This window comes from Lepidochelys olivacea (assembly GCF_965140295.1).
Source record: "Lepidochelys olivacea isolate rLepOli2 genome assembly, chromosome: 14".
Lineage (NCBI taxonomy): Eukaryota > Metazoa > Chordata > Testudines > Cheloniidae > Lepidochelys > Lepidochelys olivacea.
This window is the reverse complement of record NC_140424.1, coordinates 7358581-7381662: the sequence shown is the minus strand read 5'-3', so window position 1 is coordinate 7381662 and position 23082 is coordinate 7358581. Positions and strand designations below refer to the sequence as shown.

The following is a 23082-nucleotide window of genomic DNA, read 5'->3' as shown; positions in this document are numbered from 1 at the left end:
GGGTAGCAAGCAGGGCAATTGTCTGTGGCCCCATGCTCCCCCGCACAAAGTGAGTCAGGCTGCTGCTAGGGGTGAGGACTTTTCTTAGATTAGAAATGTCAACGCGTGAAAGAGATTACAGTGTTATTTCGGTTGCACTTGAAAAGTTTCCACCAGCTGAAGAGAGGTTGCCTCAAGAGAGAACTAGCTAAAACTTCTACACCAGAAGTTTATTGAGCTTGCTCCTCACCTGGTGTAAATCAGTGTAGCTCTGGAGTCACTGATCCTCTGCTCCACAATCAGAGGAGCGACCGTGATTTACACCTGCTGAGAATTTGGCAATTGATCTGTGATCACTGTATATTGAATAAGTTAGCCCACTCCACCACCACCATTTTAAGATTCTTGTCTTACAGTGTTTGTTCCATTGTGTTCCCATTCTGAGCTTCTCTTAGGCCTTTGTGGGGCAAAAGATGGTTATTGCACAGGAAAGGAAGAACTATGCTGGCTACTAGCAGTGGTGTCTGGCTGGCATGACCACCATATGCAGTAGGATGGTATAACAGGACTGCTGCTTATTTAGCACTCCCTCCTGGCCAGGGGAGCGGGATTGTCTCTGCAGACTCCCAGCTTCTCTTTTTTCTCTCTTCAGGCCCCTTTAAAAACTCAGAGGCTCTCTGGTTAATAGTACCCCTGTCTGGGACTAGTTTAATACCAGAACAAATATGCAACAAACCAGAGTCCTAAACTGGAGTTCAGTCCAACACAAAAAAATTCCATACTTTGTTCTGGGATTTTCTCTCATTCCCAGGGCTCTTCTTCCATTCCAGTCTAAGTCTCCCAATCACTCCTCCCTGCTTGGGTTCTTATGTCCATTCCCAAACACAGTCAGGGTTTCTTCCCTGTCTTCTGTGAACCACCACTCACCACTTTACTCTCCAAGCTCACTGGTGTTATGGTCCTTCAGGAATCATCCTGTCCCAGCTCCTTTCTTCTTCAGCAACCACAGTGTTCACCAGCATCACTGCAGCTCCCTGAGCTTCCCCCGTTCACTGCAGCCACCTTCTGTTTTTTATAGGGAATTGCTTGATTCCCCGCAAAGTGGGCTCATTCCATAATCAGGATTGGCTTAACCCGAGGTTCTCCAGCCCACAGGGCAAGCTGTTCTGTTACAGAGGGCTACCCTCTCCCATGCAGAGTAAAAGTCTGAGGGCCAGATTGTCAAGCTGTCTGGAGTGGCTCACAACTGTGAGTGCCAGTCTCAGGTCAGACTGTCAGAAAACCAGGAAGACCCCCCCGCCCAACTGGTGATATATTCTGTAATTAGATTTCCCCAAGGCAGTAACAAATGTGAATTCCTGGATCACTGTACCAGTCTTACCATAGAGTCCTTCATGAGCATTTCACAAGATTTCTTCAATGTGTAATTTAGTTACACGAGTATTTTCCCAGTAAATGTTTCCTATTACATTATGACAGGAATAGAGAAGCAAAAACAATACAAGTAACATCCCATTAGTTTTATGAAGTTTAAACACCCAAAAGTACGTTTACAATTACTTTGATCTAATACACAAGTGAATTGACCTGAATACTCTCTAGCATGACCTGGTCAGCCAGTATCACCCAGATTTTTTTTTTCAGCCTGTGTAAATCAGCTTCCTCACTGTTGAATGGAGCTACATCAATTTACACCTGATAAGGAACTGGCCCTGAAAGATTTGGAGATGACTTAGTTGGTGCCTACTTTCTTGAAAATGCAAATTCAAGAGGACAAAATCCGGGGGAACCATCAGGCAGAGATGAGTGACCTTCAGAATCGATCACTGTCTGAATTCCTGTAATACATGAACAACAAGCAGGAGAGGAACATTTCTGCCTGTATTGCCAGCAATCTTCTATCTTCTATTTACTAGATCAGAGTAAACATGAAGAGTTAATATTTACAAACCTTGTGGTTGTCTGCTTTGTTTAAGAGAAGAAACAGCTAGTTTAGAGTCATTTTGGAGGCTTGTGAACTCGCAGCAATGCCCACTGTGCTGTTCTTGTGGATTGTTACTCTAGCACACGGTGCTCTTGCAGAACATGGTAAGTATCTTTGACTTTTGCATAGCAAATAACGTTCTGTGTTGTAGATAGACGGTGAGGATGGGAGCACCTTGGTGGTGAGGAGGGTTTTGCGGAATCTCTGGGTGTTCTCAAGCAGTTGGAAAAGTCTGGCCAAAATATTAGTTTTCAAGAAAAATGCTATCACCTTGTACTGCTTCTGTAGGCTGAGCGTATGGCATTGCACATATCAGGGGCTCCTTGTATTTCACTGTTCCCCCGACTCCCCAGCTTCCTGTGTGCCATCCTACCATCATTCTCTATTTCAGGGACTCCCTGCAACCATCCCACTCCCCCCTTCTCTGTGTCCTCATAGCATCCCTCCACCCCCATACCAGGATCTTCCATTCTCCTCACAACACGCCAGGAGCTCTGTGTATCTCCTGTCTCCCATTCCCCAATACCATTGTCCCCTATACTCCCCCTTTCCAGGGGTTTGGTGTGGGCCCCTATTCCTTCTTTCCTCCGCATACCCCTGCCTTCCCACCATGGCAGGGGTTCTGGGTGGGCCCCCCATTTCACCTTCTGCCACATGTCAGGGGCACTGTATGTCCCATCTGTTGTGTTAATTTAGACAGAATAAAGGACCTAAAGAGTTAAACATTACAGAGTTTTAGACAAGGTTTAGGGTTTTGTATACAGATACCTCAGCTTGCTTAGTACCATGGCAAACACACCATTAAAAATCTTTTCCTTTTTTGTATCTTTAATAAAAGGTTAAAACCATTAAGGCGTTTGAAATGTAAAGTATTAAATATGACTTTCATTATAACATCCCTTGTTTCCACTTCCTTTAGACAGAAACCCCCCTTTATCTGAAAGTCTCGTAGATGGTAACTGTCCTATGGGTGGAAAAGAGAAGTTAATTGAGATAGGCTGGAACTGTATGATTGCTGCTGTTAAAGTCTGAGCCCATTTCTCAGAAGATAAAACAAGACCAACCCACACTCAAAGGGAGAGAAACGAATAGAGAGGGTAGAAAATGCAGCATCTGTCTCTGGTGTTGACTCCCACTTGCAACCTCGCTGCTGGAAAAACACTGGCACAGCACATGATCTTATCAGCCACCCTGAGCCCTGACAAACTTGGACAAGCATTCGGGCTCTTTTGGGCATTGCTTTTGGGTGTCTTTTTCGGGTCACAGCTTACAGCAGTTTTACAAAATATGCAGTCTTGGCCAGCAAAACCAGACTCTCATTAGAAGGAAAAAGGCGAGAGCTAGGAAACTGAAGAAATAATGTGGGGAAGGAAAAGCCGAACAAGAGTGGGTGTGAGAGACAAGGAAAGAACACACAAGGGGGTGAGACAAGGACAAGACCACACAAAGGTGTTTGTGTGACAGACAGACAGGCAGACACACACACACACACAAACAAAGTCTCACATCCCAGGTGATGGTTGGGATTCAGCTGGTTGAGGTGGCAATGTCATCTGTGTTCCTTTCTCTGGCCATGTCTGATCAGGACCTCTTTCAGGGTCAGGATGAAAAAAGGGACTGGGTTCCAGAAGATGGTGGGGGTGGCAACCATGATGGTGAAACTTGCACCAGTAGCCAATTTTTCTCTCCAAAGTGTTTTCTTTGTACGACTCTTAAAAATGACGGGGAGGAATAGTCCAGCCTCTTATTATTTTGTCTACCGATTAGGTCTAATACCCGACACACCAATTTTGGTTCTTTGATTTCTGGTTCCACACTTTTCCTGTTTCAAGGCCTGTGTTAAGATCATGCCTGGTAGTTATATCAGGAGGTCTTTTTGTTCGGACTAATTCAGTCTGTCTCTTTTTTGCGTCTTTTCCTATCAACATTTGTTGTTGTAGGTTATTGTGACATTTTATGAACTTTCACTTGCTTTTCACAGTTGAGCTCACAATTAGGGTAAATTTGTATGCCCAACAACTCCCCCATACAATTGTCGCCCTTTTTCCATCCGTGGCAGGGGTTCTGGGTGAGCCCCCCTTCCCAGGGTCCTCCATTCTTCCCGCCCATGCCAGGGGTTCTGTGTGCACCCAGGGCCAGCTCCAGGCACCAGCATTCCAAGCGGGTGCTTGGGGGGCAGTTCCAAAGGGGTGGCAAATCGGCAGCAGCTTCTCCCCTTTGGGGCTGCGGTGGCAGTTTTTTTCACTGCTTGGGGCGGCCAAAACTGTAGAGCCGGCCCTGTGTGCACCCCTCTTCCCGCCCCCCAGTTCTTATTTCTTTTCTTTCTGTCTGGGAGATAAATTATTCAGGGTGTTGTCATCTTAAAACTATCTTGGGAGGATCAGCAGAGCGAAGATGGGGGTGTTGTTATTTTGAAAGGTGTCACTGGGTGCCATCACGTGGTTCTTTGATCTATGAACAGTTACAGAAAGACAACTGGAGAAATGCCTTTGAGCTGAGTAGAAGACCTCTGTGCTTGAGTTTTCTGAATTGTACAAACAAAAATCCTCTGCCCAGGATTTTATATATATAACTAAAGCCTTTTATTGTAAAGTGCTTCCTTTCTTCCAGTTTGCCCCAAGCCCCGTGAAGTGCCATTTGCTACAATTGATGTAGACAAGAGAATATATGAGAGAGGTGAAGAAATTATGTACACCTGTGATCCTGGTTATAGCCATCAGAGTGGCTCAAGGAAGTATACTTGCCCTTGGTCTGGTAAATGGCCTATCAATACAATGAGATGTATACGTAAGTAAATCATAAATACTTAAATACATAAATATAACCTAGATGTTATATTCTGCTGCTGATAGACTGTGCATTGGTTTGACAGGCTTTTTTATGGTTCATGTGATATATCTAGCTACAAAGCTGTGATGCCTTTATTTTCTGTGTTCTTGCCTTTACATTCTAAGAACTGAGCGCAAAGTTGAGTTCTTAGATTGTAAAGTAAGCAGCCATTTTGTTCTCGGGGTTGCTGCTGTTAGATAGGAGTTGCACACTTCACTCTTTATTGAGAGCTTTACTTTTGTTGTTTCTTGTTGTTGATTCCCTTAATCCAAAATAAAAGGTGTTTAGATTGAAATTATGTGGAGTTGTTCTTTATACATTGAAAACTGTAACTATTTATGATATTTATAACCAAAATTTAAACTCAGCTGTTTCATCCTTAAAATTGGAACTTTCATTTATTCTATTGTTTTAAAGCGTGTAAGTAAAATATTGATGGTTTTGAGTTTAATGACATCTATAGAAATATATTTTTGTTTACAAAATTCCATTATACTTAAATGGACCCTGACAACTTTAATCTTTATTGACTTCAATCACAGACAAGTTATTTATATCACATGCTTTGCATAGCCCTTAATCAATTGTCAGAGCTAATTTAATTACTAAGAACTTTGAAACTATCTTAAATGTGTTTTGATTTCAAATATAAAATGTATAGAGTGATGAAAATGTGTACAAAGAAGTGAAGAAACTTGAATGACACTGGTCATTAAATGCTCTAAATACTGTGACTGCTTTATTTTATATATCATGAAATAATATTATCCTCTCATCTTTAAACAACAGCAAAGAAATGTCCCTCTCCTGAACCCATGAGAAATGGAATAGTTCATTTTATAGACTTGAACTATCAAAGTTTGATACACTTTTCATGTGAACCAGGGTAAGTTCTCACTCACCATGCTGTTAAAAATAACTTCAACATAGAAAGGTAATAAACTAGATCCTCTGGTTTTATTAATTGAGAAAAGCTACAGAAATAAAAATGATCCATTTCATATATTATGATGGTGAACATAGGTATTGCTATACTGGATTAGACCAATGATCCATGTAGTTAGGTAGCCTATCACTGAAGCCACTAGCAGAAATTTCAGAGGAAATTGTTAAACACCCATTGTGGACATTGACAGAGTTACTTTGTTATGGAATGTGATAGTATTTAAAATACATAGTAAATAAAACGAACATACTTTTAAAGAACTAAACCAGGAAATTGTTCTGCACTTTCCACATAAAGTATTTCTAGAAACACAGTGTCTTGGTTTTATTATTCTCAAAATCCCCAATATTGGTTCCCATAGACATCCATCTTATTCAGCTTTCTTGTTATCTCCAAGTCTGGATAACATAGAGGAGTTATGTGATGGAGAATAATTCCACCTTGCATGCTATATAAGATGATCAGGCTAAACCCAAGCAGCAAGTTTAAGGCAAAGGAAGATCAAAGCAGTGTTTCCAAGTTATAAGGAAGCTACTGAGAAATGTGGTCTGCATTATTGAAAAATTCAGGCCCCAAAGCAGTCATCATCCATTCCTTGGAGTGTCCCCAACTCATCCTGACAATCAGTGCACCTACAGGGATCTCTGCTCATGGGAAGGATAAATAACTCAATTTAAAATGCACAAATATAAGCGAAAGCCAGTGAAACTGCAAGCTGGATTAAAAAATTAAAACAAGAAAACTGTGAGCCCCTAATTAATAAGAAATCTGCAATAGCCTTGGAAAACTGAAAAATCAATGAAAGGATTGAGAATAATGGCAAAAAATTTCAGAATGACTGATGCTTCCACCAGAATAACACAGAATGATGTACATGATCACTTAGGGGCCACCTGTTCCCACTGAGTCTGCCCATGGACTTCAATGGATGTTGGATTGGATCATTAAGAACAATTCTTGTTTTTGTTAGTCCATGCTGAAATTCCCCTGGATTTCCATGGGATGAGGATTGTATCTTCCACCTTAGTGAAACTGGGGAAGATACAATTAGGGGGATGACAGCTAGAGTGGACATTGAGACCCCATGAATTGAGCTGACAAAGAAATAGGGCAGATTTCAGTCCCCATGTTAGTACGATATTCAATTCAAATCAACAAAGTGATCTCCAGACAGCGTCACTCAGATTGAGAATGTGGGAAACAAGGTCATATGGAAATGACTGTGTCAGAGCTTTTGGAGCTGCTGAACAACTGATTAAAAAAATTCTTCACTTGGTAGGTGCCCCAAATAGTCAAGAATTGGTGTGGAGGACAGGTCTCTTTCTCTCTCTCTCTCTCACTCACACCCTGTTTAACCTTGGCCATAGCTTAGCGGGGGCTTTTGCTACTCCCAAGAGAATGACTCACAGAAATGGAACCAGTCCAAATGGCAGGGCTGATTTTATGCAAAAAAAAAAAAAATCTGTGCCACCTTCTCCCCCCTTTGTAAATCCCCTTCATACAGCATGAGATGAACTCCTGCATCAGAGACCGCTCCATAACAATCTAGGCTCTTGGGGGTTGACAATATTGCTTCTATGTCTTTCCCTGAACAGTGAATGAAAACTCGAGGTTAACCCTAATTTGGTCTCCCTATGCAGCAGTGCAATACACTTTTACCCAGGGTTGTCCGGTTTGAAAAAGTGCTGCCGGTTTTGGAGATTAGAATAAATTCAAAGGAATTGGCTAAGGAAAATACAGAGACAGACGTTTGATAACAGCACTTTGAGCGAAACATAAAATGGTGTTTCAGCGAGAGCCGTTCCCGTGTTTTGAAGTGCTGTCGCGTTACATTAAAACATGGAAGAAATCTGTAGAAACAAATCACTTGCGTGAAAAAAAAATGTAGGTAGACAAAATTTAAAAGAAATATCCTAACAAAATATACCTAACCACACTTTCAATGTGCAAATGAGCAGTCACCCATCAAGCAACCTGTTGAAGTATGTAGTTATATGTTGTGACTGCACAGTGAATCCACTCACAATTTTTGTGGATTCAGCTAAGGAGGCCTGCTGAATGTCTGGCTCTAAAATAAACAACACACAAAATAGGCTGTTCAGTGCGTGCTGCATCATTAGTATGTCATCAGCGCACTTTGTATCCAATGTTTTTATTATTTGCATAGCACCTTAGGGTGTGTGCCAGAGGGCAGCTGTCCCCCGAAGTGGTCAGGAGTTGTGCTGACCTCTGAGAGGTTCTGAGAGGCAGTTAATTACACCAGAGGGGAGCACTCTGGTGCGATAAAAGGAAGCTATGCCTGGTGGTGGCTAGCTAGGGGAACAGAGGCTCCTGGGGAGAGGAACAGTTCCCAGAAAGTAGGAGAACATGTCTATGGAGAAGGCTTCTCAGGGGAAGCTGGTGATGGAGGTCACCAGCAAAGAAAACCAAATAAAAATGCTCCTGGGTGGGAGTAGTTGTGACAAGAAGGGACTATGAATGACAAATCTCAGAGAAACCTCGCTACTTTGAAAGTGTTCACTGGGCAACAAAAGCCTGGGGAAAAGAGGAATTTTATGTTATCCTGGGGAGGGTCAGCCTCTGTGGGAAGTTTGATGCAATAGGAGAGACCCTCCCCCAGCTAATGACAAGACAGCCCTGACTCCAGAAAAGAGTTCTGGGTCACAAAGGCCTCACAGATAAGGAACCTTGGACATAATTAGCGTTGACAGACAAAGGCTGACTCAGCCTCCTCCCTGTCCTGCTACAGATACTGAGGGGGAGGCCTATTTACATGATGGTTCTGTCTTTGGGGTTGAATAAACTAGACCCCTGAAGGGGTGCTGTTCAATGTACAAGCCTCACTGGCCTTATTAAAACCCTCACTCAGGGAAACTGAGGCAGACACAATGGCAATGCTGCACCAAGTCACCTGGGTGATTTTGGGGTGATGGCCCCCATTACAGTATACTTGACAATGGAAAAAAAACCCACATGGAAATAAGAGATCCTTCCCTAAACAGCTTAAAGCCTAAAAGTATCAGAAGAAAGAGAAAAGGAGTACTTGTGGCACCTTAGACACTAACAAATTTATTTGAGCATAAGTTTTCGTGCACTACAGCTCACTTCATTGGATGCATTCAGTGGAAAAAGAGAGAGAGAGAGAGAGAGAAAGAGAGAGAGAGTCAGAGGGGAGAATAGTGTTGAACAGGTGTCTAAGATCAGTATCCAAATGAAACAAGTAAGTTTTGGGGATAGACTTGGAGATGGATAGGACAGTCACTCTTCTGCAGGAGGGAGCAACATGAGAAAGGCATGAAGCTGAGTGTGGAATGAAACATAAGAGCTGAAAGCTGAGAGGATTCTGTGGAATCTATGATATAAGAAGGGGGCATAGGAGGAAATGAGAACCAAAATGTGGGCAGGCTGGATGGAGCTCTGCATAGCCGTGTGTGTATTGTGACAGGGTCAGGCCAGATGGCTACAGGAGAGTGATCCTATTGGGATCCAGGAAGTGGGTGGGCAGAAGCCTCCCCACCCCAGCCTCTGGGAATGATCGAAGGTAGATATATTAGCCCCAGATTAAGCAGGTCCCTTTTCACTGAGTAAGATAATGGGCTGTTCCAGAACAATCAGGAAGTTGCTGGAACCAATTGAGGCAGGCTAATTAGGACACCTGGAGCCAATTAAGAAGCTACCAGAATCAATTAGGACAGGCAGGCTAATCAGGGCACCTGGTTTTAAAAAGGACTCACTTCCGTTCGTAAGGTGTGTGCAAGGAGCTGGGAGCAAGAGTGTGCAAAGAGCTGAGAGTGAGAGTGAGAGTGAGTGAGTGGGTGTGGGTGTGGGCGTGGGCATGGGCATGGGTGTGGGCATGGGCATGCCGCTGGAGGACTGAGGAGTATAAATGCTATCTGGCATCAGGAAGAAGGTCCTGTGGTGAGGATAAAGAAGGTGTTGGGAAGAGGCCATGGGAAAGTAGCCTGGGGAGTTGTAGCTGTCACATGGCTGTTACTTTGATGGACACACTGTTTCTTGTATCACCATAACACTAGTACAGCATAAAGGTATCACTTCTTTGTAAGGTATCCATCTAAGACTACAGATACAAAGATATCTGGACAATAGTCAGACAAACATGTGACTCACCTCATTTGTTCATTCCACTGGAATAATTCATTAGCAAATATTTTTCACCTGTGACATTCACGGCTGAAGCACAGCCTGGAATTCATTTCTATGTGTAAATCAGGGCTTAATTTGTGCCAGGGCTGAGCCCTGGCACCTCTGGGCTTGACAGTTCATAGCCCCGGCACCTCTGGGCCTGCTGCATCAGTTATGAATGTAAAAAAAAATTCTTGAGCCCTGGCAGCTAATTGCTTGAACCCCGGCACCTTTCATTACAAATTAAGCACTAGTGTAAATGATTTCATTCAAGCTGCTCCTCTGAGAAACACAGTATAACAAGCAATAAATAAAGGCAACTCTGACATTCAGTATAATAATGGGATTTGATTGATGGACTTCATTTTGCTAATGATAATTTGCTGATTTCCAGCTGTGTAATATAGAAATGACAGAAACAGGATGAGCATTTCATTAAAACTCAGTGTAAGTACTTTCACCAATATAATCATGGAAGTCTGGAGATAAGGACATTAGAGGGAATGTTCATGAGAATTAAACTGGGCTAACTGGTGTCTAACTGGTGTCTATGGTGTCTACCCTGAAGTATCTGATTTTAGACAAACAGAATCAATGTACTTGTCATAGATAACTGAGCATTGCTCCCCAGAAACCATTTATTGTACCATCCACTGTATTAATGACAAATCAATATTCTTTACTTGCATGTATACACCGTATTAATCAATTATATAAACCAATTTGTCAAATACTATATATAGTTGAATGTGGAAGGCATCGGCCTCATATTCGTTTTCTCCTATTGTGAAACCATGCCTTTTGGAAACTTGCAGTGTTAGTATAGAGCCAATTTTTTCAGGTTTTAATCAAAATTCCCATTAAAGTCAATGGGTGTTTGAACTAGGGAAGGATTCCAGGATTTGGACCATACGGTGCAGTGCATATCTGCTTGCTAGGTTTCTTTTAGAGAAGTACCAGTCCCTCTTGTAAAGATTATTTCAATTCTGCTACATGCAAATGGTCTCAAAGCTTGCTTATAAATGGGTCTCTTTCTCTTTAGATACATTCTCTATGGAGCAAACACTAGCCAGTGCATGGCAGATGGACAGTGGAGTGGAAAACTACCTGAATGCCAACGTACGTGTCCCATATATAAAAGAAATTCTCTGGGCCTTATTCTTATTTACAGTCAAGACTTCTTTATGTTGTTTTGGCCTTTTAAAGACGCGTAAAGTGGGCATAAATATATTTACATCCACTCCAAGGCTTCTTAGCAGTGCCAGAGCAGTGTAGAGGAACTCAGTGTAAATAAGAATCAGACCTTCTGTCTTTGACATGGAGAAAAATAATGGTGGGATCTTCTTCTTCTTCTTCTTTTTTTTTTGATGTGTGCATTGTAAGAGAAGGGTAGTTTAATAATCTGTTTAATAGAATGGGAGTCTGGGACTCCTGAATTCTAATACTAGAGCGGAGATGATGTTGATTCCCTGGGGAGTGGGCAGGTCACTTATCCTCTTTGCTTCAGTCTCCCTCTCTCTAAAATTAGGATATTCGGGAAACCCTGCGACTCTGGTGTAGGTGTTGTTTTGCCATAATTGACCCTTCATAGACATAGAACACTTTGATGAGAGAAGTACAAATATGTGTTAGGGGGCTTATTCCTTCACCCACTTACTTCCCTGGTCCTTCTCGCATGAACAGAGAGCAACAATACCCGAAGTCCAAAGGTGCAAACAATTCGATGTTTATTGGGGTGAACTTCCAGCAAGCATGATTCCAGTTTCCTTCCTTAGTATCCTCCTTCCCAGCTCTGACACCACAGAGCCTTACACCTGTGTCCCTGTTCCCATTTCCCCCTTTAGCAAAACATGATTCCAATTTTCTTACCCCCATTCCCTGCTCCCATTTCCCACACCCACATGCCCACCCACACCCACATGCCCACCCCCACCCAGTCACTTCCTCATTGACTACAGATTATATAGTAAAACTTGAGTTCTGCTTAGCTATACCTTAACCAATCATTTTCCTGAAATTTAACTAACCAATCCTAACATATTGTAACATGATTATGTAACCAATTATATCCCACCACCTTAATTAGTTTACACCCAGCAAAATTAATTATACAGCAGACAGGAACAATCACAGAAGCAGACAGAGATTATACAGACAAACAATAGCAAAGTGGGAACTACAATGACAAGACAACACAGAAGTGAGGATTTCACATCCCAGCTATTGATAAGTGAGTTCTTGCCAGACAGGATGCTATCAAACTAAGTTTCCTTTTACATTTTCTAGGCACTTCCCTTTCTCTGGAGGTGATAGGAACTATCAGGACAGGATTGTATTCCTAACAGCCGAATAGCACCTTATTTCAGTGTGACTAGTTTGGAATGTGAGGATGTGACCGTTCGCTTCCCAGCTTATGGCTGCCTCTGCTGCTTAGCCAAAGGCCTGAGCCTAAGCACAGGGCCACAAACTGTCACAGTAAGAGAAGGCCCTTACACTGGCAGACAGTGGTTTTGATTCTTTCTTTTATACCTCTGGAACTAGCCAAGTGATAAGAATACACCTAAATTCTTAAAGTACAGGCCTTTGCAGACAGGCCTGAATATCTATATCCTAACAATATGCTGTAATGGTCTATGTATTTTTATATAATCTGTAAAATTTTACAGCAATCCATGAATAACAAATGTTGATGCCACTAAGCCTTTTAATCTTATTGCTTTGGCAAATATATTTCTCTGCGATGTTGTACATAATTCCATGATGGGCATAGTGCTCGTTCTGTGTGATGTTCCTCAAGGCAGCGGTAACAGCTAGGTCAGTGATTCTCAGACCTCAGTGGTTCAGGAGCCAAATTAGCTATCAGCATTACCCAAAAGAGCCACCGTAGTGTGAATTCATCGTTTCATATACTATAGTACTATATATTCATATTTAAACAGTATGATGGGAAATATTTACTGTGTGTGTGTATCTGTGCATGTGTGTGTATATATATTTTTTATTTATTTCTCACAGCAAAATAACTGACCAAGTATTATTATTTTATCAACAACAATTGGTTAATAACCTAGACTGGTTAATAATTAAATCACACAGTGTTTTAATGTGTGCTGCAAAGAGCTGCAGGAGGCACATTAAAGAGCCACTTGCAGCTCTGGAGCTTCAGTCTGAGTATCACTGAGCTAGATTTATAACATATGTGGAATAATGATGCTCTGTTTTTTCCAGCTGTGACATGTCCTCCTCCCTCACTTCCTGAATTCGGAGTTATTTCTTACCATAAGCTAACGCCTGGAAATGAGTCTGTCTTCCAAGATATTATCCGTTTTGAATGCTTACCATCTTTTGCGTTGTTTGGAAATGAAACCGCTACTTGTATGGCCAATGGGAGCTGGAGTGATATCCCAGAATGCAGGTGTAAGTAAATATATTATCACTAATTTACTTTATTATTATTATTATTATTTTATTATTTTAAAAGCTTCTTAGAATAACATGTATGAAATAGCATGAACAATAATTTTTTTTAAAATGGGCTATCTTAAAAAGATACCAACCTGTTAACTCATACATTGGATAGACTAAAATTCACCCTATTCTGAAAGGCAGAATCGTGAATGAAAGCAGAGTGCTGATAATGACCTCAAGATGGCACATTTTGTAGAACAAAACGCTGCTCCAAGGTAACTATAACTTATGATGTTAAGTTTATGCAAATCAAGAGCAACTTCCACTGGTATGAAAGCAAAATCTGGCTCATGAACATATTGCACTAACCAAGCACTAGAGGTGAACTATTTCATCAATTTAAGAAATAAAGGACTAGACTGTCAGTTAGTAACTCCAGTTGGTAACCCCATTCGCATAACTCCATTGACTTCAGTGGACCTGTGCCAAATTCCACTATTTTAGGATCTGATCCATAGATTATAATGAAAATATTTCTAAACAAAATAATATTTTTTCTTTCCAACATTTTCACCTTCTCTCATGGTGTATCTGTGTGAAAGAGGAACCAAGGAAAGTTTCAAGGTTACCATGTTTTCCACACTATACAACATGTCTTAAACTTCCACAACAGATGCAGCTTTGTTTTTTCTGCAACAGATGTACAATGTCCACATCCAACAGGGATAGAAAATGGATTCGTAAATTTTGCCGTCCGCAGAACCTATCATTATATGGAGAGCGTCGATTATGGCTGCCAGCCTCATTATGTGCTAGATGGACCAAGGGAATCAAGGTGTGAAAAAACAGGTCGCTGGTCCACCAAGCCATCATGTAAAGGTATGAATATATATATACTCTGTATTAAAACCCATCTATTGACCTGTATTGTGTTAAAAGTGTAGCTGTCCATCATGGGAGATGTCTTTGTTTTGAGATGGGCCACTGTTACAAGGCAGAAAGTACAAACATTTCAAACTGGGGTCTGTAATAAAACATGAAATGATTATCTGCTTCAAAATCTGACCTCGTGTAAGAGGATACAACTGAATAGACTTCAGTGATCATGCACCTATTTCCACTACATCTGAATTTTCTCTTTCCCCTCATCTTTCTCATAACTGAATGAAAACATTGTACTCTGGTCAGGCCTACATTAGAAACTTTTGCTGGTGTTGCACTGTTGCTTAGGGGCACTTCCCCCTCCCCCACCACCTTTTTTAAAGAAACGTTTTTATACTGGCAAAAACCTCAATGTAAAAGCTATATCACCAAAAGCATGTTTTATGGTGGAGTAAACTGTACCTGCACTAGAAGGGTTTGCCAGTATAATTACACCAGTAAACCTTTTCTAGTGTAGACCTGGCCTCACTAGTGTCCCCCATTTACTGTGATCAGAAGTAACATGTTCTGTGATTATGTCACTTAATTTGTTTTCCATCAATATTTAGACCATTTGAAACATATTCACACTTCTAAATTATGAAAAGGGTCAAAGATGCCGTTTATTTGGATGTTCCGAAGTAAAGAGACACTCACAACTGACCTATGGAAACCAGGCAATTAACCACATTAATCAAGTACACGTATTCATCTAAACCAGCATACTGCAATAAGTCACAGGGCGGGATTTTCAAAAACACCTAAGCATGCTTCAAAGTCACTTAGCCCACTATCGAATATCCCACACAGGGTCTGAACTCCACCTAGCTAGGCAAGTGGACAGACCTGCATGGGCCACATGGTGGTGGTTTACCTCCAAATGTTATTTTTGTATCTTCTTCAAAAGACTTGGCCCATTCAGTTTTTAAATAGAGCTCTTATTATTCAGAAGTACCACTTACAAATTAATTGTTTTTCAGCACCGTGTAAAATACCAGTTAACAAAGCCACAGTGTTATACAATGGCCGGAAGATAAAAGTTCAGCAAGACCTCAAGGAAGGAATACAGCATGCTGAAACTATTTTCTTTTTCTGCAAAAATAAAGAGGAAAAGTGTGGCTATACCATACCCACTCAGTGTATAAATGGCCAACTCACAGTCCCTTCCTGTTTCAAAGGTATGAACCAGGCTAATTGCACAAGAGCTTCCAGCTTGGGAGAGTGATAAGACCTTGATGATATGGGTGGTGTTTTCACTTGAGGGCTAAAGCATTTTGGCTTGGAGAAGAGTAGTGGAAGGTTTCAGTGGGAGAAGTGGTCCCAGCTATGGAGAGTATGCCCAGCAAAAGTCTTCTATGTCAGGGAAGTGCTCTGTGGCAGCTTTGTCTGTAGCAGGGCTGTCTAGGATTTGGGTGGGATAAAAAACTAACAGGGCCATGGCCAGTGAATCTGTGACTTCATGAGTCGACTGGTCAAAACTCTCCATAGAGGAGGATTGTAGGGACCATCTTTATGGGTTTGAGACCCTGGAACATTGTATTCATTCCTGGGGAAGAATGCCATCCTTGCAGTCACTTATGCTGGATCTATTTATTCAGGATTTGCATGGAACTGTGGGGAGGAGGGATCACGGGCTGGTAATCCAGTTATGAATTTTTGACATCAGGATCACAAAGTGATCAATGGCTTCACTGTAGAATCGAGGCTGCAGAAGCTGAGCTGCAAATGCAAAATATTTCAAACAGAAATAGTTTGAAAGATTCTGGCTGCTAACTTTATTAGCAGTCAGGGAAATATGGCAGTTTGGTGGCAAGAGGAAGTGCTTTGTTTTTAAGTTATTCTTGTATTAAATTTCCCCCCACAAAAAGTTCCTCTTTAAAGCTTCATGTCATTTGAAAATGTGGGGAGAGAGAGAACCCCACCATATGCTCAGTGTGGAAATGCCTGCTCTCATATTTTGCATGGCTTGCATTAGCATCAGATGATGGATGCAGCTGTTGCTGAAACGGGCCCTCGAAAGGTATCTTTCTATGGCTCCAATAAAGTACTGCTAAAATTTACTACATAGTATGCCTCAGGATTGTAACTTATTTCAGTTGTTTATATATTTTAAAGAATCTCATCTAGATTTGTGACTTCATGTTTTTGACAGAAATTGGTCGTTTTGAATCTCTTTGGAAAACGGATCCAGCAGATTTGACACCATGTGATGCCTGAAGTGAATTCAAAATAACAACATAGTTCTGTTAACTAAATGTTTTATGATAACAAAATTGTAAAAGTGGAAAGGAGGTCCCAAGGAGTTTATTCCTCCCTGCCCCTACAAACAGTATACTCTCATTGCCAGTCTATTTCATAGTCTAAGATAAAATGTTGTTACAAATTCTCTCCTGATATATAGCTGATGTGTTCCTTTGCTCACTTTCCTCTCCCACTTATTTGCAAGTCCCTTTCAGACCATCTGAAGCAATACCTCTCCTTTGGTGTTTACACTCTTTCATGTACTTGTAATTTGTTCTCACATCTCTGGCCATACACCAATGTAGTCACTTTTCAGTAAAGCTGTAGTGGATACTTATTTCTTTTAATATTACCTGGTCATTAATCAAATTCTCTAGCTCTTTCCTTTTTATCGTTTACAGTCAGTTTTAACTGTATCTACACAGTATTGTACCTTTCCTCATAAAGTGTCTTTGAATGGTAATGGTGGCATTGCATCTGAAGAAGTGGTTTTTTTACCCATGAAAGCTTATTCTCCAATAAATCTGTTCGTCTTTAAGGTGCCACTGGACTCCTCATTGTTTTTGTGGATACAGACTAACAGGGCTACCCCTCTGATATTGTGGCATTGATATTCTTATTTCCTTATTGTGCCTTTTTAACTAAACATGAGAAATTTAAGTATGAAAACAACCTTCTCAAGTTACTCATTTTACATTCTGATTTCAAAGCAAACATGTATAAAACCATCCCTCCCTTTTCTAATCTGTAGCAGTAGTCTGAAAATTCAAATGAGGAGGGACAGTGCTTAGTAAAAAGGGAGGCCCTTGACCAGGGGCTAGAGAAAACTGGCAGTCAGGACTCTGTCTAGTTCCGCCCCTGACTATCCATAGTATCCTTATTCATGTTGAGTAGAATGACAGAAGTATAAGACTGGAAGAGAACTTGAGAGATCATTTAGTCTAGTCCCCAGCACTGAGGCAGGACAAAATATACCTAGACATCTCTGACATGTGCTTGTAGTATGTTTCTCTGCACATACTCTAATTGGCCTGGATTCTTTCACCCCAGATGAGCCCATGAAAGAAGGCCCCCTCTGTGCAGATCACATAAATGTGTCAGACACTCCTATGGAAACATGTCCTTCCCTTGAGGCAGAGAAAGAGTTCTTTGCAGCTTCAGGGTCCATAGCGGGGAAGAGGGTAGACACTGATTGGGCTAGGGCAGGATCTACAGGGATGATATCCATCATCCCCCTTCTGGCCCTGCAGAGATTCTTCTGGCTAAGATGATACAGCTTGGGACTGGACTACCCTTTCTACAGTTTCTGGTGGTAGGGAGCAGGAGTAGCATCAGGAGCCAGAAAAAGTGCAGCGGCACCTGGCATCTTTGCAGATAGCTCTAACCTCCCACAGCTTCCCCGGGATCCTCAATATTTCTGGGCAGGCCCAGTGACCCAGTCTCCAGTGATCCAGTGTGGGGATAGGGAGGTAAAAGCAGGTTCCTGACAAAATTATAAGGGATAAACTCTCTGAGGAAATAATGTTTTCTCCTCCAAAGCTTTACCCATATTGATTTTCAAGGGTTGAGATTGTGATGGGTTGGACCCCCTGGGAAGCCACCTGTTGTGCTGAATAACCTCTGAGTCTACCTGTTCTGCCAGCACAAGCCCCCTTTAACCTGTCTTGCTGAGCCAGGCTATTAAAGCCGCCACTAACACACAGACAGGCAGGGCCACACCCAGCTGCTGATCAGCTCTGGGAAGACTCAGTGTAAGGGACTTGCTCCAGCACTCAGATGTCCACTCCCTTGGAGCGCAGACCCAAAATATATTATGAAATTCACCCATTCTCTCAATGTGGAAAGAGGTGTACACACTTCTTGTCTGGTCCCCCCTCCCCCATTAGAAATTACAGAAACTGGGGTTAATAATAAACTAAACACAATTTATTAACTATAAAAGGCAGATTTTAAGTGGTAAAAGGGGTAACAAACAGAACAAATCAGATTACTAAGCAAATGAAATCAAACAATCAAACTAAGGTAGTTTCACTAAAGAAATTGGTTACAAATAGTATTTCTTACCTAGATAATGTTGCAGGCAGTTTGCAAAGTTTCTATGGTTCAGAGTTCCAGTTATATTCCTTTTCAGACTAGAACCCCTGGAGAGGAGGAGTACTGTTTGCCTTCCTTCCCACCCTTAAATAGGATTTACCTAAGGCAGGAATCCTTTGTTTCCCAGTTTGTCCCCTCTTCCCTTACAGTGGAAAATTACAAGAAGTCCCAGGTAATGTTTTAGTATCAGGTGACAAGACCACCTGACTCTGTAGGATCACAGCATCCATGAATCAGTGGCAATATGGAGCGGCCACAGGAAGGTCAAACTTTTCACAGTCCATTGTCCTCGCTGACAGGCCATCCGCCCATGTCTGGCTTTTCCATTGTTGTACCTGAAGTGTTATCAGTGGGCATAACCCAAAGTAGATAGTTGAAATACAGATACATAGTCAATATTCCTAACTTCAGATACAGAAACGATCCAAGCATACAAATAGGATAATTGCACCTTTCCAATGATATCTCACATGAGCCATCTTCCATAAAGTATATCTCAGTTATGTCATTCATATCATAAGCATATTTTCATAAAGGATATGGATTGACATGTCACAGAGATGATCTGTGCTATGGAAAATGAATGAGAAACTAGCATGCTGTGGTACTTCTCATAATGGTATGTAGTGTTGTTGGAGCTGTGTCGGTCCCACAATATTGGAGAGACAAGGTGGGTGAGTTAATATCTTTTATTAGACCAACTTCAGTTGGCGAGACACAGGCTTTCGAGCTTACTTGGAGCTCTTTTACAATGGTGGCAGAATGAGATACTTAAACTTTCCAGCCTCAGTTGCTGTAGCAAGTGAATCTTTAGGAAAGAAAATGGTCATGTGTAAACATGTCACTCTAGTATTTGTCCTAGAAGAATCTAATGCAAATTGTTTTGAAGAGACTTCCTGTAAAAATACATTTTCTGTTACATAAGGAGTTTATTTGGTTTCCAAAGGCTAGTAACTATCTCACAACTTCTTATTCTTTTCTTATTTTCATGGTGAGAACGTGTAATGCTCTTCTTACTCTGTTGCACATAGTTCTGGAGTCTTAAAACTCCACCTGCCCTGTAAGAGAAAGTATATTACAGGAACTCAGTGCTATTCAGTAGCAAGCAGTCTGCATGATGATTGGAAGTGTTCATTTCCCAGGGCTGTACAGTACACACACGTAGGCTACAATTTTCAAAAGAAACTAAAAGGAGTTCCTAAATTTCCACACGATTTGGGTGTATTGCTTTCTTAGACGCTTCTGAAAACCCCAACATTAAAAATCAGAAAACCATTTAGCTTTTACCTGGTATACAACTGAAACAAATATTCTACATTGATTTATCTTATTGATTCTGTTTTATGCAATAGTTAATTTTTAACACTGCAACTAATTACACAATGTCTGCCTTAAAAAAATTCTTACATAAACAAGTTAAGTAAAGATTATGATTTCTGGTCTCTAGTCTGGTTTTTTAGTAGACTATATACTCCATCCAGCTTACGATACAGTGCAGGACAGTAACAAGATCAATAGCAGTTCTGGTGAAATCCACTGAACATTTCATGTAGCTAAGCTGATGAAACTCTTGATTACATAGGATACCAACCAGTATTCATTTAACTCTTAGATATGTACCAGCAAACAAGGAAAATATTCAAACATACTTACAAAATGTGTGTGCACACAAGCACATGCCTACGTATACCTGGGCACCAAATTATCATATAACACCTGCTCTGTGCAGTGGAAATGTCATTCTTCTTGTCTTGTTAAACTTGTACGACTTGGAGAAGAAAGGATGGTATTTTTAATTACAAACGGGATTGCCTTATGTAATTTATGATGTGTAATAGAAATAATTTTTTAAATAAAGTATTTTGAGCTCATCTGAGATCTGTGCCAACTTCTATTAAGATACAATGGGAAAACCCTGTGGGTGTAGTATCAAGTGGGCCCAGGCAAATTTGACTATGATATGCAGAGAGTGGGAAGACTGTTCTTATAACTATATCTTCCTTGTATAGTGCTATTAATTTTTAATACAAACATTTTCAACACTATACAGATGCAAGTGGCAGCAAAGTATTTTAAGCAACTGGAAAACATCTCTGTGTGCACCACTGTTAATTACCTACAATAAGTCTCAGTCTATGAAAGAAATACAGAGTATTATTAGGACAACAGCAACATACCAGAGCAGTTCTGACCACTTTCAGCAGGGAACAGATATATTTGTAATTGAGTAGATGGACAGATCAATCCACGTAAAGACTATTGTTTTCTATCCCTATTTCAAGTGGTAGACATGAGAATTAAAGTCTTACTGAGCTGTCAGAAGAGATTTATTAATGGTAGCATGTGACTCAAAACCCTTTTGTATAACATGGTACAGACTATGGCACTGCAGGTAAGAGCTGGATGTTCCCATTGTCCTCCAAATAAAGGTTATGCATACTACATAAGATGACAATGAATCTCTTCTTGGGATTGACCGTACTAGCAGCTCAAACAAAATCACCAGAACATAAAACCCAGCCTAAGCTTTCTCTTTCGCCCTCGCTGTTCCTAGGCTTTCCTGCAGAACACGGTCTTTCTCCAGATTCCTCTGACCAAAAGCAAAAGCCTCTCTCTCTCGTATCTTGGTGGAAGTAACAAGCTGTGCCTTCCCTGCAATGCCAGCAGCTTTACTTCGCTGTTTTATGCAAGACAACAACTCTTGCCAACAGGTGGACTGACAGAAGAGCTCTGCAGCACTAGGTGAGGTCATGTGTCTGTTGTGTTAATTTTCATGGAATAGATAGGTCCAGAGAACCCACGGTGTTAACATGACCCTGTTACTGTACAACACTAAACAGTTAAACATGGGTCAGGATTTTGAGCACAGAGACCTTGGCTCACTTAGTTTCATGGCAAATGCACCACTAAAAACCTTTTCCAGCTTTTATTAAAGATATAGAAAAAAGGAAAAACAGTGAAAGCATTTGAAATATAAAGCATGAAGTAAGACTTATTTTAAATATGCTCTTTATTCCCTTCTCCTTTAGTTGTAGGATTTTTTTTTTATAAAGGAAAAGCCCGCTTTACTGTCTTTTAGATGTTATTAAAGAGGGTTGTAACAGCCCTTTTGGGGGAAAAGAGAAAAGGTTAGTTGAAGTGCTGCTGCTGTTGTTGTTCAAGTCCAAATCCATTTCCTAGAAGATGAAAAAGACACACAAAAAAGGGGAGAAAAAAAGGCCAGCAAAGATAGAAAACTCAGCTTCTGTCTCTTGTGCTGATTCTTACTTGCAACCTTGCTGCTAGAGAAACATAGGGACAGTTTCTCCAACTCCTGGCAGCATCAAGCTGTCTAAGGCTCACAGCCGTGTTGCAAAAGATGCAGTCTTGACTGGCTAAGCCAGACTCTTACAAAACAGAGGGCAAGAGGAGAGAGAGAAGGAAGAGAAGTTGGGTGGTGGAGAAACAAGTCTCTCATCCCAGCTGGTCTTTGGGAATTAACTGGAGCTGGTGATGTCATCTGGGTTCTTCTGTCTGGCCCATTCCACACAGGTTGTCACTCAAGATCAGGACAATCAAGGACCAGTGGTGTCATGGTGAATTCAGGGATGCCAGGGGACAGTGAGCATGTCAGCCATGGTAGTAAAGCTCTCTCCTTCTGGTCCACCTGTCTCACAGCCTGCCAGCTTGATTCTCCTCCAAAGAGTTTGTTTGTTTCTGACACAAAGAGAGTGATGGGCACAATAGGTCACCCCGTCATTATCTGGCTTACTAATTAGGTCTAATTTCCAATACACCAATTTTGATCCATTGATTTCCCATCCCACACTCTTTCTGTTTACTGACATGATCTCAACACAGTCCTTGTAGGCCTTTTTGTTTAGACGAACCCAGTCTTTCTCTGTCTCTTCTGTACCTTTCCCCATTCACATTTGTTACCAGTGACTGGAACATTTTATACACTTTTATATACTTCCCTACAGCTGAACTCAATTGCAGCAGGCCTGTCAGGCCCCAATTATTACAACATATCCTATCTCCTGTTAAATGCACCTATGAGCAAATTCTGCCTTGTTGTAATAGGACAGAACTCCACTGAAATCAAAGGAACTGCACTTTCATACACCACAACAGAATATGCTCTGATAGTCCAATACATTAGCAACAGTGCTGATTATATCACTAGTATCACATTATTTGAACGTTAGCTTTCACACATTGTCACTTTGATCCATTCATTTCTCAACCTTTCAGAAGAGTGTATACATAGTTAGATGTGAGAATGTCCCAAACTACTTGACAATTTTAAACTAAGAATAATTATGTCTAAATTACCCAAATAAGATGTCCTAGTGTGTGTGAACTTAACTACTGGACATAGTTTATTTCACCTTATCCACAGAATATTTAGGTAACTAAACTCCTATTTGAAAAATCTCTCTATAAATCTTACTACAGTTTAGTTGTTTGCTAAAGTTATTTATACCACATCCCAATCCCAAATTTACAAACAACTTATGATATTTTTTGAAAAAAAAAACCCCCTATGCATTTCAAT

At 41.0% G+C, this 23082-nt stretch overlaps 1 protein-coding gene across 1 annotated transcript; it reads left to right on the top strand.

The window, feature by feature from the left end:
• Positions 1 to 1925: 1925 nt before the first annotated feature.
• APOH (apolipoprotein H) lies at positions 1926 to 16993 on the top strand. The gene is made up of 8 exons (XM_084646889.1): positions 1926 to 2067; positions 4574 to 4750; positions 5582 to 5678; positions 10924 to 11000; positions 13110 to 13298; positions 13989 to 14168; positions 15191 to 15388; positions 16363 to 16993. The coding sequence occupies exons 1-8, from the start codon at positions 2007 to 2009 to the stop codon at positions 16425 to 16427; spliced, it is 1044 nt and encodes a 347-aa protein (XP_084503015.1). The 5' UTR covers positions 1926 to 2006; the 3' UTR covers positions 16428 to 16993.
• The last annotated feature ends 6089 nt before the right edge of the window (positions 16994 to 23082 follow it).